We start from the raw sequence: 13,051 nt of genomic DNA, 5'->3' as shown, positions 1-13,051 counted from the left end.
AAACTAGGTGTGGGTCCCAATCAGCCAGCGTTTCGGGTGAGTTCATTGTGAAACCTGGCCCCACCTTATCATGCGAATTCCTGAGATCAGATATCCCAGGATGTGAGTGGGCGTTAAGGCGTCTGGGAAGGGATCTCAAAACTGGATTATAGATGGCAGAGAGTTGGTGTCGTAAACCCCCGACTCTGTTCAAAGATGGTCGCTCACAGTGGACATAGATGGCTTCTTTCACTCCTCTTTCAAACCATCTGTCCTCTCTGTCCAAAATGTGAACATTGGCATCCTCGAAAGAGTGTCCTTTATCCTTAAGCTGCAGATGGACAGCTGAGTCTTGTCCTGTGGAGATGGTTCTTCTGTGTTGTGCCATGCGCTTGTGAAGTGGCTGTTTGGTCTCTCCAATGTAGAGGTCTGGGCACTCCTCGCTGCACTGTACAGCATACACCACATTGTTAAGTCTGTGTTTTGGCGTTTTGTCTTTCGGATGAACCAGTTTTTGTCTGAGCGTGTTAACACGCTCAGACAAAAACTGGCAGGAGCCTGTTTTTGTCCGAGAAGCTTCTCATCCGAGAAGCTTCTCATCCGAGAAGTTTCACCGAGAAGCTTCTCGGTGAAACGTCTTGAAGTAACTTAAAGAAGTCCAGACGCTTTTCTTTGCAAGCTCCTTTGACAATGGCTAATATATCGAGTGCAGAAGAGAGAGTATGAGCGTGGGAAGAAAACTTCTTTTTACAGCGGAAAAAAATCCCTAAACTTCCAAGCAAGCACCGAGTGCGCTACGACGTAATGTGAAATTCACAGAGAAACTCGCGGATTCTTCAACTGACCGCTGCGGCACACCTGCACCAGGGCAAACCTCTGCCTACCCCACTCCTGCTTTACAGGTGAAAATAGAGCAACAGGACCGCTAGTCTTTGATTTTATTTATTTTCTGCTGTGTTTTACTTGCATCTATTTGAAAGAGTGAGTGTAAACACAAAAAAATATTTTATTTTATGTGCTGGAATGTGCAGAAAATAGGTTTAAATGTTAAACAAATTTCTTCCAGTCAGAGAATGTTGCATAATATGCTTGATGCACAAAGTTAAAAGATTAAAATTAATAAAACAAGTTTTTAAAAGAGACTTTTCCATTTGATTACATTTTGTATGATGGATTATGCAGAAAAAGTAGAATTGGGCTGAAAGATCTATCGCTTTATCACCTATTCAGGTTGTAAATTGTGTTTTTAAAAACTAACTAAGTAACTAAGTAATTAATTACTTTTGAAAATAAGTAATCAGTAAAGTAACAGGATTATTTTTGGGGGGAAGTAATCAGTAATTAGTTACTGATTACTTTTTTCAAGTAACTTGACCAACACTGGTGGAGACCTGTACAGTTAAACACAAATAAAGGGCGAGGGAAGAGTGGAGCGTAGATGAGGCCTAGTTACCACAGTAGGTGGAAGAATGAACTGGCAATGAGTAGCAGGCAGCACTGGCTTATATAGTCCTCCTGTAACTGACAGCAGATGGGGCTCAGGTGCCATGCAGGCAGCTCCACCCAGGAGAATACCCAGTAAAACAATCCTTTTTTGTTTTTTAAGGCCATTAAGAGTTTGGGTTTGTTTTTTTTCTTTTGCTTTTAATCAAACATTTTCAATATCATTATTGATTTTACTGATTCTTTTCTCAGTAGTTTACCCATGACTGCAACGGTCATGTGTAGCCATGAGAACTCAAAAGCAAAATGCCCCCAGAAAGAAATCACGAATTAGATCAAATATAAATTCCAAAGTAAAAACAAACAAATCCTTTACAGGAATCCAGGCAAAATTAGGAATACATTGAGAAGGTAGACAGACAGTATGACATAATTTAATTGGAAGTGTATAACTAATCCATTAAATGGACTATGTGTATAAATAGTTCATTATATTGACTATTTATACACATAGGGTTCAAGAAAGTGAAGACAGCCAGAGGAATGAGACACGGGTGAAAACAATCAAACCAATCACAGGGGAGTAAGTAAAACTAAATTTTTTTTTTTTTTTTTGCAAGGAGCCATCCTAATGACAAATACAATACCCCTCAGCTGCTCCCACGAACAATGACAAAACTGTTGAATTTTTTTTTTTCTGCATCCATTTTTACATAAGACAAATTGAACAATATGCCGTTTTCTTTTTGAAGAACATAAAACAATATCAAACATACACTCCCACCTCATAATTATAGGAGTACCAGTGGGTGTACAAAAAGAAAAAAGAATGGGTCTAAAAAAAACTGTTGAAATTGATCCTGCCAAAAATGAATTCTTCATAAAATCAATCTGAAATTCAAATTACTACGTTTAATGTTTTATTACTATGTTTGATATTTTACCCAAATAAATTTAAATTCAGTTCTGAAACCTTTAACAAACGTTTTGTGGGGAAATTTGAATTTCACAAAGGTTATCTTACTCTACAGTTCTGAAAAGTTGTGGTACCTGATGAAATGTGTATCTTGATTTTTATTATTTTTTGATGCAGAATTCTTAAACAAAACTGTCAGAAATGTTTGTCAAAGAAAAGAATTTCATTAACTCTAACCTAATCCTCAAGTTCAGCCCCACCCCACTTCATTTCTCCTCCTTTTTGCAGCAGCTATAAGTATTAACACATGCTTTTGTATCATTTAGCTTGGAGGGAAGCAGTTGAGTATAATGTTATGTGTTTACATCTGATGAAAAATTAGGTTTTAAAGTTGTATAAAACTGGTTGCTGTTTGTTCTTTGATCACTAATGTGCTCATTTATTAACAGGTGACTGAGACAAAAATATGTGATAATGAGGTAACATCCATCTGTAAAACAGTTTTTAAAGAATAGAATTAAAGGAAACCTGAAATACTCTACAAGGATCATTCTTAACATTATTACTGAACTATAATTTTTACCATGGGATATTGTAAAATTGTTTGTTAATTGCTGATGTGCACATTCTATTAGAAGTGACACACATTCTAAGAAGACATGTGTCATAATGATGTAACAATTATTTGTAATACGGTATTTAAACAGTATAACAGAGAATTTGCTCAGCTGGTTTTCGTTCTTATATATTAAAAGACTATTGATAAAAATATTATCAATAAAGGATCATCCATAACATTATTATTAAATTGTCTTGTTCACTGTGGGATATTGTGTAGAAAATGGAAAACTCCAGTGAGATAGTGTCATTTGTGCTGGCTGCTTATGAAAATGTTGGGGAGTTAAAGTACCTGTATTTTGTAATAATATTGTTCTGGTACCTCTCTATATGTGTAGCCAACACAGTCCTTATTGTGGTCATACGTGTAGACAAAAGGCTCCATGAACCAATGTATATACTGCTTTGTAACTTATGTGTGAACGAGATAAACGTCAGCACATCGCTGTATCCTCTTTTGCTCTTACAGATGTTTTCAGACAGCCATGAAGTGACATTGCCGTGGTGTTTTCTGCACATGTCTTGCATGTACATAAGTGGACCTGCTGAGTTTTGCAGTTTAGCAGCCATGGCCTATGACAGATATATCTCAATCTGTCATCCATTACGCTATAATGTCATTATGAACACAGAGAGAGTGTTTTTCATGATTCTCTTCGTGTGGATATATTCATTCCTTAGTGTAATACTATCATTCTCATTTATCTTCAATTTGAAGTTTTGTGGAACTATTATTGAAAATGTGTATTGTAACCACAGATTAATACTTAGACTTTCATGTTTCGTTTCAGTCCATAGCTTTTTATCTGATATATTCTTTCTCTTTGTGAGCATTTTCATACCATTCACTCTCATTTCAGTGTCTTATGTGAAGATTTTGGCAGTTTGTCGAAAAACATCCACAGAAAACAAGCAGAAAGCCGTGACTACTTGCGTCCCTCAGATCGTCTCTGTGTCAAACCTGTTTGTTGGCTCATTTTTTCAGTCTATTGATTCCAGCGTTATAGTTGCTCGTGTACAAATCCGTATAATTTTATCTATTTATCTTTTCATCTGTCAACCAATGCTGACTCCATTTCTCTATGGATTTAATTTGCCTAAGATAAGGCAATCATGTAAAAAGCTTTTGTTTAAGAAAAAACAATAGCTTTGTTCACCAAGAGACTTTTCTAGGGAATCGCTGCTCTGTGGGAGAGTAACTATCCACAATCATCTTATAGTCTGTAAACATAAAGAAAAGAAAATCTGTTGATGTCATATATTTCTATTTACAGTAGGCCTTTGTCATTTGGTGCATCTCATGTTTCCACACTTTACTGGGCTGAGTGTTATGCTTGCAAGCAAAATACTGTATTAAATGCATGGGTGTTAATACAATGATTTTTTCCTCATTTCAATTTATTTGTAATAAATTTATTTAGACCAATTTCCCAGTTTAACCCTCTACGCCCTTGACAAGTAAGGTAAGAAGCATTTTTCCATTGCAAAGCTTGGAGGTTTTCATTTCACAATAGCTTTTGATCCTCTTTACAAATAATCTCTAAGTTTACGAATGTTGAAAAAAATTTATAAGGTTAAAAGCTTGATATAGACATAACAATATGTAAGCAGTATCCCCATAAGGCACACAACAACTTTAACACGAACACTGCGCTTGTGTGTCGGGCGTGGGTTGTGGATTTGGGATCTAATCACATCAGCTCAACAGTGACACAAAAATATGTCAAAATGATGTTAAAATGACCTGGTCAGCAACAAAAGCGAAGCCACAGTTACACAAAGGCATAAGATGTATGTCCGCAAGTATTAACTAAACATTTCTATATGCTACAACATGGACATAATGGTAAATGTGCTTATGTGAAATTGGCCTTTCAGTCACTTTACCACTGTAGTTTGTTAACTAGAAAATTAGTCTATGCTTGTTAGCTAACGAGCGCTCTTGCCTTTAGCAACCTCAATCAGAGGCTAATATTAATATTTTTCAGCATTAGTCAAAAAGGTCTGAGGTTAAAACGAAGATTAAAAGTAAAGGTATCTGTAAAAGACAAGTTGTTATTATAAAACTAATTAGAGTCCCAAATTATTCTTTTCTGTCTATACCTTAGTACAGTGGTTCTCAAACTTTTCACAGTAAGTACCACCTCATAAATGATATGGCTCTTGAAGTACCACCCTTGTGACCGACATTAAAGTACAGTAGTATAGGCCTATTAAACACCACATACAGTTTACACAGACAATTTTATTTCTTATATGATTGTTATTTACTGTACTGCATTAAAACATTCACAGCAGGTTAGATATCCAATCTTTAAGCGATGACCTGTTGAAACCTGCTTCCGGGTCCAAACTACTCGGCATTTATTAAGGCCGTTGTGTTTTTAACATGTTTTAATGCTTTGTATTTTGTTCTATTTAATCTGAACAAGCCCCTAAAAAGGTCAGTGATCGCTGTCGGCCTCTCGGTTTTTATCATCACTATTCATTTTAAAGCTCGGTTTTTAAAACCTGACAATGTAACTACAGCCCAGCCCATGCAGCAGTATATTAATGACTAACCTTATACTGCAGTTGTTCTCCTGACTGAAGTTTGGCCCGTTAACAGCATCCTGCCATGTGATTACATTTGTCCCTAACCATCGGTAACCCTCATTGAGTGGAAAAAAGTTAGCGTCCATCCTCCAGCGTCACAGTGTTTATATTATGCTAACCATAGCTGTGTAGCTAGCCACCACACAGCAACAAATGCCACTGCTGTTTAGTTTTCTGTCTTCATTTTTGTCTGAAGTGATAGCAGAGTTGTACGTTTTTATTTTTGCTGTGGCAGTTAAGCTGCAGGATTTTTGGCATCACGACCCTCCTTTGTGCACATCGAAGCTCAGTTTGCTCTTCGTGGCGTTTCAGATGACGAAACAAAATACCATCATGTGGTGGCCTTGTTGGATCCGTTGTCCACTCACCATGTGATGACTCTCCTCCGGGATCCCCCCACCCAAAGGAAATGCACCGCTCTCAAGAAACTCCTCTCTCTCTCGGGTCTGGGTGATGGTACCGCTCGCGAGGTCATTGAGAGCACGCTGTCCTTGCTAGGAACACATGATGGCAGATTCCTCTTCCCCTGACAGTTGCCGGTGCGAGCTGGCCTTGCCAACTCCCCGCTGTTGGATGCGAAGAATTAACACTCACTTGCAGAAGAAGCGGATCGCATTCTCCTGGCTACCAGGAGCTTCAGCATCCAGGCGATAGTTCCCGATCATCAACGGCATCTCCCGTGCCCCCACCGTTTCTCCCGGGGGCCTCCAATTCATCCATGGTGGCTGGGATCGCAGCACGGCGGCACCATGTAAAAGGGCTGTGTTTTTACCATCAGCGTGACAGCGCCGTGCCGCCTTTGCAGGGAAACGAGCCCGCCAGTTGCTCCATAGCGGCCGCGGCCGCTGGCGATAAGGAAAGGCTACTCTTTATAGAGGACTCACGCTTTTCTCTTTTACTCCGGCTCCCAGAAGAGCCTCAGGATCTCTCATGTTGTCTTTGCATACCTCCACAATGGTATATTATTTAATCTTTTAAAAAAATTGGAGATTTCCTGCGTACCACCAGAGAGAGCCCAAGTACCACTAGTGGTACGTGTACCACAGTTTGGGAAACACTAGTCTAATGTGAACATCATATGAGTTTGTGAGATCTGCAAATCATTGCACTCTATTTTTATTTACATTTTACAGTGTCCAAAGAGGGCTGAAATTTATTCTGCCAACAATTCTGCTGTGTTCAACAGTTTGCCACTCCAAAACTGACTATCATTAAATTCAAATTCAGTTCTGAAACGGTTAAGAAATGTTGTAATTTCTGAATCAAGCATACATAAATAAACCAAAAAAAGTCAGACATGTTTGTCAAAGGAGAGAATTTCATTGTCCCTAACCTAAAGCTCAAGTTCAGCCCCACTCCACTTCATGTCTCCTCCTTTATGCTGCAGCTATAAATATTTACAGATCGTCTCGTTCAGCTGAGAGGAAAGCAGCTGAGTAAAATGTTATGTGTAATTTATTAACATCTAATGAAAGTCTGAATATTGTATAAAAGTGCTTGCTGTTTGTTCCTTGATTAATCTGCTCATTTATTAACAGGTGGCTGAGAAAGAATATGTCACAATCAGGTAACATGTATTTGTAAAACAGTATTTAAAGAACTGAAATTTCTTTAATCTGGTCAAATACTCTTTTTCATATCGAAAAGGATCATCCATAACATTATTATTGAATTGTCTTTTTCACTGTGGGATATTGTGTAGAAAATGGAAAACTCCAGTGAGATAGTGTCATTTGTGCTGGCTGCTTATGGAAATGTTGGGGAGTTAAAGTACCTGTACTTTGTAATAATATTGTTCTGGTACCTCTCTATATGTGTGGCCAACACAGTCCTTATTGTGGTCATACGTGTGGACATACAGCTGCATGAACCAATGTATATACTGCTTTGTAACTTATGTGTGAACCAGATAAATGTCAGCACATCGCTATATCCTCTTTTGCTCTCACAGATGTTTTCAGACAGCCATGAAGTGACATTGCCGTGGTGTTTTCTGCACATGTCTTCCATGTACATAAGTGGGCCTGCTGAGTTTTGCAGTTTAGCAGCCATGGCCTATGACAGATATATCTCAATCTGTCATCCATTACGCTATAATGTCATTATGAACACAGAGAGAGTGTTTTTCATGATTCTCTTCGTGTGGATATATTCATTCCTTAGTGTAATACTATCATTCTCATTTATCTTTAGTTTGAAGTTTTGTGGAACTATTATTGAAAATGTGTATTGTAACCACAGATTAATACTTAGACTTTCATGTTTCGTTTCAGTCCATAACTTTTTATCTGATATATTCTTTCTCTTTGTAAGCTTTTTCATACCATTCACTCTCATTTCAGTGTCTTATGTGAAGATTTTGGCAGTTTGTCGAAAAACATCCACAGAAAACAAGCAGAAAGCCGTGACTACTTGCGTCCCTCAGATCGTCTCTTTGTCAAACCTGTTTGTTGGCTCATTTTTTCAGTCTATTGATTCCAGCGTTATAGTTGCTCGTGTACAAATCCATATAATTTTATCTATATATATTTTCATCTGTCAACCAATGCTGACTCCATTTCTCTATGGATTTAATTTGCCTAAGATAAGGCAATCATGTAAAAAGCTTTTGTTTAAGAAAAAACAATAGCTTTGTTCACCAAGAGACTTTTCTAGGGAATCGCTGCTCTGTGGGAGAGTAACTATCCACAATCATCTTATAGTCTGTAAACATAAAGAAAAGAAAATCTGTTGATGTCATATATTTCTATTTACAGTAGGCCTTTGTCATTTGGTGCATCTCATGTTTCCACACTTTACTGGGCTGAGTGTTATGCTTGTAAGCAAAATACTGTATTAAATGCATGGGTGTTAATACAATGATTTTTTCCTCATTTCAATTTATTTGTAATAAATTTATTTAGACCAATTTCCCAGTTTAACCCTCTACGCCCTTGACAAGTAAGGTAAGAAGCATTTTTCCATTGCAAAGCTTGGAGGTTTTCATTTCACAATAGCTTTTGATCCTCTTTACAAATAATCTCTAAGTTTACGAATGTTGAAAAAAATTTATAAGGTTAAAAGCTTGATATAGACATAACAATATGTAAGCAGTATCCCCATAAGGCACACAACAACTTTAACACGAACACTGCGCTTGTGTGTCGGGCGTGGGTTGTGGATTTGGGATCTAATCACATCAGCTCAACAGTGACACAAAAATATGTCAAAATGATGTTAAAATGACCTGGTCAGCAACAAAAGCGAAGCCACAGTTACACAAAGGCATAAGATGTATGTCCGCAAGTATTAACTAAACATTTCTATATGCTACAACATGGACATAATGGTAAATGTGCTTATGTGAAATTGGCCTTTCAGTCACTTTACCACTGTAGTTTGTTAACTAGAAAATTAGTCTATGCTTGTTAGCTAACGAGCGCTCTTGCCTTTAGCAACCTCAATCAGAGGCTAATATTAATATTTTTCAGCATTAGTCAAAAAGGTCTGAGGTTAAAACGAAGATTAAAAGTAAAGGTATCTGTAAAAGACAAGTTGTTATTATAAAACTAATTAGAGTCCCAAATTATTCTTTTCTGTCTATACCTTAGTACAGTGGTTCTCAAACTTTTCACAGTAAGTACCACCTCATAAATGATATGGCTCTTGAAGTACCACCCTTGTGACCGACATTAAAGTACAGTAGTATAGGCCTATTAAACACCACATACAGTTTACACAGACAATTTTATTTCTTATATGATTGTTATTTACTGTACTGCATTAAAACATTCACAGCAGGTTAGATATCCAATCTTTAAGCGATGACCTGTTGAAACCTGCTTCCGGGTCCAAACTACTCGGCATTTATTAAGGCCGTTGTGTTTTTAACATGTTTTAATGCTTTGTATTTTGTTCTATTTAATCTGAACAAGCCCCTAAAAAGGTCAGTGATCGCTGTCGGCCTCTCGGTTTTTATCATCACTATTCATTTTAAAGCTCGGTTTTTAAAACCTGACAATGTAACTACAGCCCAGCCCATGCAGCAGTATATTAATGACTAACCTTATACTGCAGTTGTTCTCCTGACTGAAGTTTGGCCCGTTAACAGCATCCTGCCATGTGATTACATTTGTCCCTAACCATCGGTAACCCTCATTGAGTGGAAAAAAGTTAGCGTCCATCCTCCAGCGTCACAGTGTTTATATTATGCTAACCATAGCTGTGTAGCTAGCCACCACACAGCAACAAATGCCACTGCTGTTTAGTTTTCTGTCTTCATTTTTGTCTGAAGTGATAGCAGAGTTGTACGTTTTTATTTTTGCTGTGGCAGTTAAGCTGCAGGATTTTTGGCATCACGACCCTCCTTTGTGCACATCGAAGCTCAGTTTGCTCTTCGTGGCGTTTCAGATGACGAAACAAAATACCATCATGTGGTGGCCTTGTTGGATCCGTTGTCCACTCACCATGTGATGACTCTCCTCCGGGATCCCCCCACCCAAAGGAAATGCACCGCTCTCAAGAAACTCCTCTCTCTCTCGGGTCTGGGTGATGGTACCGCTCGCGAGGTCATTGAGAGCACGCTGTCCTTGCTAGGAACACATGATGGCAGATTCCTCTTCCCCTGACAGTTGCCGGTGCGAGCTGGCCTTGCCAACTCCCCGCTGTTGGACGCGAAGAATTAACACTCACTTGCAGAAGAAGCGGATCGCATTCTCCTGGCTACCAGGAGCTTCAGCATCCAGGCGATAGTTCCCGATCATCAACGGCATCTCCCGCGCCCCCACCGTTTCTCCCGGGGGCCTCCAATTCATCCATGGTGGCTGGGATCGCAGCACGGCGGCACCATGTAAAAGGGCTGTGTTTTTACCATCAGCGTGACAGCGCCGTGCCGCCTTTGCAGGGAAACGAGCCCGCCAGTTGCTCCATAGCGGCCGCGGCCGCTGGCGATAAGGAAAGGCTACTCTTTATAGAGGACTCACGCTTTTCTCTTTTACTCCGGCTCCCAGAAGAGCCTCAGGATCTCTCATGTTGTCTTTGCATACCTCCACAATGGTATATTATTTAATCTTTTAAAAAAATTGGAGATTTCCTGCGTACCACCAGAGAGAGCCCAAGTACCACTAGTGGTACGTGTACCACAGTTTGGGAAACACTAGTCTAATGTGAACATCATATGAGTTTGTGAGATCTGCAAATCATTGCACTCTATTTTTATTTACATTTTACAGTGTCCAAAGAGGGCTGAAATTTATTCTGCCAACAATTCTGCTGTGTTCAACAGTTTGCCACTCCAAAACTGACTATCATTAAATTCAAATTCAGTTCTGAAACGGTTAAGAAATGTTGTAATTTCTGAATCAAGCATACATAAATAAACAAAAAAAAAGTCAGACATGTTTGTCAAAGGAGAGAATTTCATTGTCCCTAACCTAAAGCTCAAGTTCAGCCCCACTCCACTTCATGTCTCCTCCTTTATGCTGCAGCTATAAATATTTACAGATCGTCTCGTTCAGCTGAGAGGAAAGCAGCTGAGTAAAATGTTATGTGTAATTTATTAACATCTAATGAAAGTCTGAATATTGTATAAAAGTGCTTGCTGTTTGTTCCTTGATTAATCTGCTCATTTATTAACAGGTGGCTGAGAAAGAATATGTCACAATCAGGTAACATGTATTTGTAAAACAGTATTTAAAGAACTGAAATTTCTTTAATCTGGTCAAATACTCTTTTTCATATCGAAAAGGATCATCCATAACATTATTATTGAATTGTCTTTTTCACTGTGGGATATTGTGTAGAAAATGGAAAACTCCAGTGAGATAGTGTCATTTGTGCTGGCTGCTTATGGAAATGTTGGGGAGTTAAAGTACCTGTACTTTGTAATAATATTGTTCTGGTACCTCTCTATATGTGTGGCCAACACAGTCCTTATTGTGGTCATACGTGTGGACATACAGCTGCATGAACCAATGTATATACTGCTTTGTAACTTATGTGTGAACCAGATAAATGTCAGCACATCGCTATATCCTCTTTTGCTCTCACAGATGTTTTCAGACAGCCATGAAGTGACATTGCCGTGGTGTTTTCTGCACATGTCTTCCATGTACATAAGTGGGCCTGCTGAGTTTTGCAGTTTAGCAGCCATGGCCTATGACAGATATATCTCAATCTGTCATCCATTACGCTATAATGTCATTATGAACACAGAGAGAGTGTTTTTCATGATTCTCTTCGTGTGGATATATTCATTCCTTAGTGTAATACTATCATTCTCATTTATCTTTAGTTTGAAGTTTTGTGGAACTATTATTGAAAATGTGTATTGTAACCACAGATTAATACTTAGACTTTCATGTTTCGTTTCAGTCCATAACTTTTTATCTGATATATTCTTTCTCTTTGTAAGCTTTTTCATACCATTCACTCTCATCTCAGTGTCTTATGTAAAGATTTTGGCAGTTTGTCGAAAAACATCCACATAAAACAAGCAGAAAGCCGTGACTACTTGTGTCCCTCAGATCGTCTCTGTGTCAAACCTGTTTGTTGGCTCAATTTTTCAGTGTATCGATTCCAGTGTTATAGTTGCTCGTCTACCAGTCCGTATAATTTTATCTATTTATCTTTTCATCTGTCAACCAATGCTGACTCCATTTCTCTATGGATTTAATTTGCCTAAGATAAGGCAATCATGTAAAAAGCTTTTGTTTAAGAAAAAACAATAGCTTTGTTCACCAAGAGACTTTTCTAGGGAATCGCTGCTCTGTGGGAGAGTAACTATCCACAATCATCTTATAGTCTGTAAACATAAAGAAAAGAAAATCTGTTGATGTGATATTTATTTACAATACACCAGTGTCATTTGGTGCATGTGATGGGGGGGGGGGGGGGGGGGGGGGGTTTCTCTTTTGGGGAGGGGTGACACTTTCCACTTTGCTCCTGGGATGTGTGTGATGCTCTCAAACAAAACAATGTATTAAACATATGGGTATGAATACAGTGATTTTTTTCTTAAGAAGAATTTATTTAGAATAAACCATCAGACTAATTTCACAGCTTAACCCTCTGTTCTATACGGTTACCCTTGACAATTAAGATAATGAACATTTTTCTTTTGCAGGGTTTTTTCATTTGGGAATAGCTTTTGATCCTCTTTACAAATAATCTCTAAGGTTATGAATGTTGAATAACTACATAAAAATATTTCTGCTTATTGTAAGCTTGATATAGACATATGTCTTATGGGGACACAGTTTATACTGTATATGATCTTTCATATCTTGAGTCTGAAAGTGCAGGCACCAATTTAAATGATGCAAACAACTTCTCCTCCTCCTTCGGCATGCTACATATGTCACTGGCAGGGCTGGACTGGGACAAAAAAATGGCCCAGTGACCACCTCCACAAACCGCAAACTCACTCTTATGTAGTTTTTAAGAATTATAAGTTTTCAGAATGCATTTGTTTTCTGGAAGGTGTACTTAGACATTACTGCATCTATATTTATGAGTACAGTG

The 13,051-nt window shown here is 38.3% G+C and overlaps 2 protein-coding genes and 1 pseudogene across 2 annotated transcripts; all 3 read left to right on the top strand.

Moving 5' to 3' along the window:
- Positions 1–3,179: 3,179 nt before the first annotated feature.
- On the top strand, positions 3,180–4,103 carry LOC146557005 (olfactory receptor 10A6-like). Its single transcript, XM_085250539.1, has one exon. It carries the CDS (start codon positions 3,180–3,182, stop codon positions 4,101–4,103), a length of 924 nt encoding a protein of 307 aa, XP_085106665.1.
- Positions 4,104–7,256: 3,153 nt separating this feature from the next.
- On the top strand, positions 7,257–8,180 carry LOC146557004 (olfactory receptor 10A6-like). The gene has a single exon (XM_085250538.1). It carries the CDS (start codon positions 7,257–7,259, stop codon positions 8,178–8,180), a length of 924 nt encoding a protein of 307 aa, XP_085106664.1.
- A 3,154-nt stretch (positions 8,181–11,334) lies between these two features.
- LOC146557003 (olfactory receptor 10A6-like) lies at positions 11,335–12,258 on the top strand (annotated as a pseudogene).
- Positions 12,259–13,051: the final 793 nt, after the last annotated feature.

Source organism: Mchenga conophoros, linkage group LG16 (genome assembly GCF_057382185.1).
Source record: "Mchenga conophoros isolate Kocher_MC1m ecotype Shallow Benthic linkage group LG16, M_conophoros_male_GT1.1, whole genome shotgun sequence".
In the NCBI taxonomy this organism is placed as follows: Eukaryota; Metazoa; Chordata; class Actinopteri; order Cichliformes; family Cichlidae; genus Mchenga; species Mchenga conophoros.
Note: the sequence above shows the minus strand (reverse complement) of the source record. Positions and strands in the feature narration are given on the sequence as shown.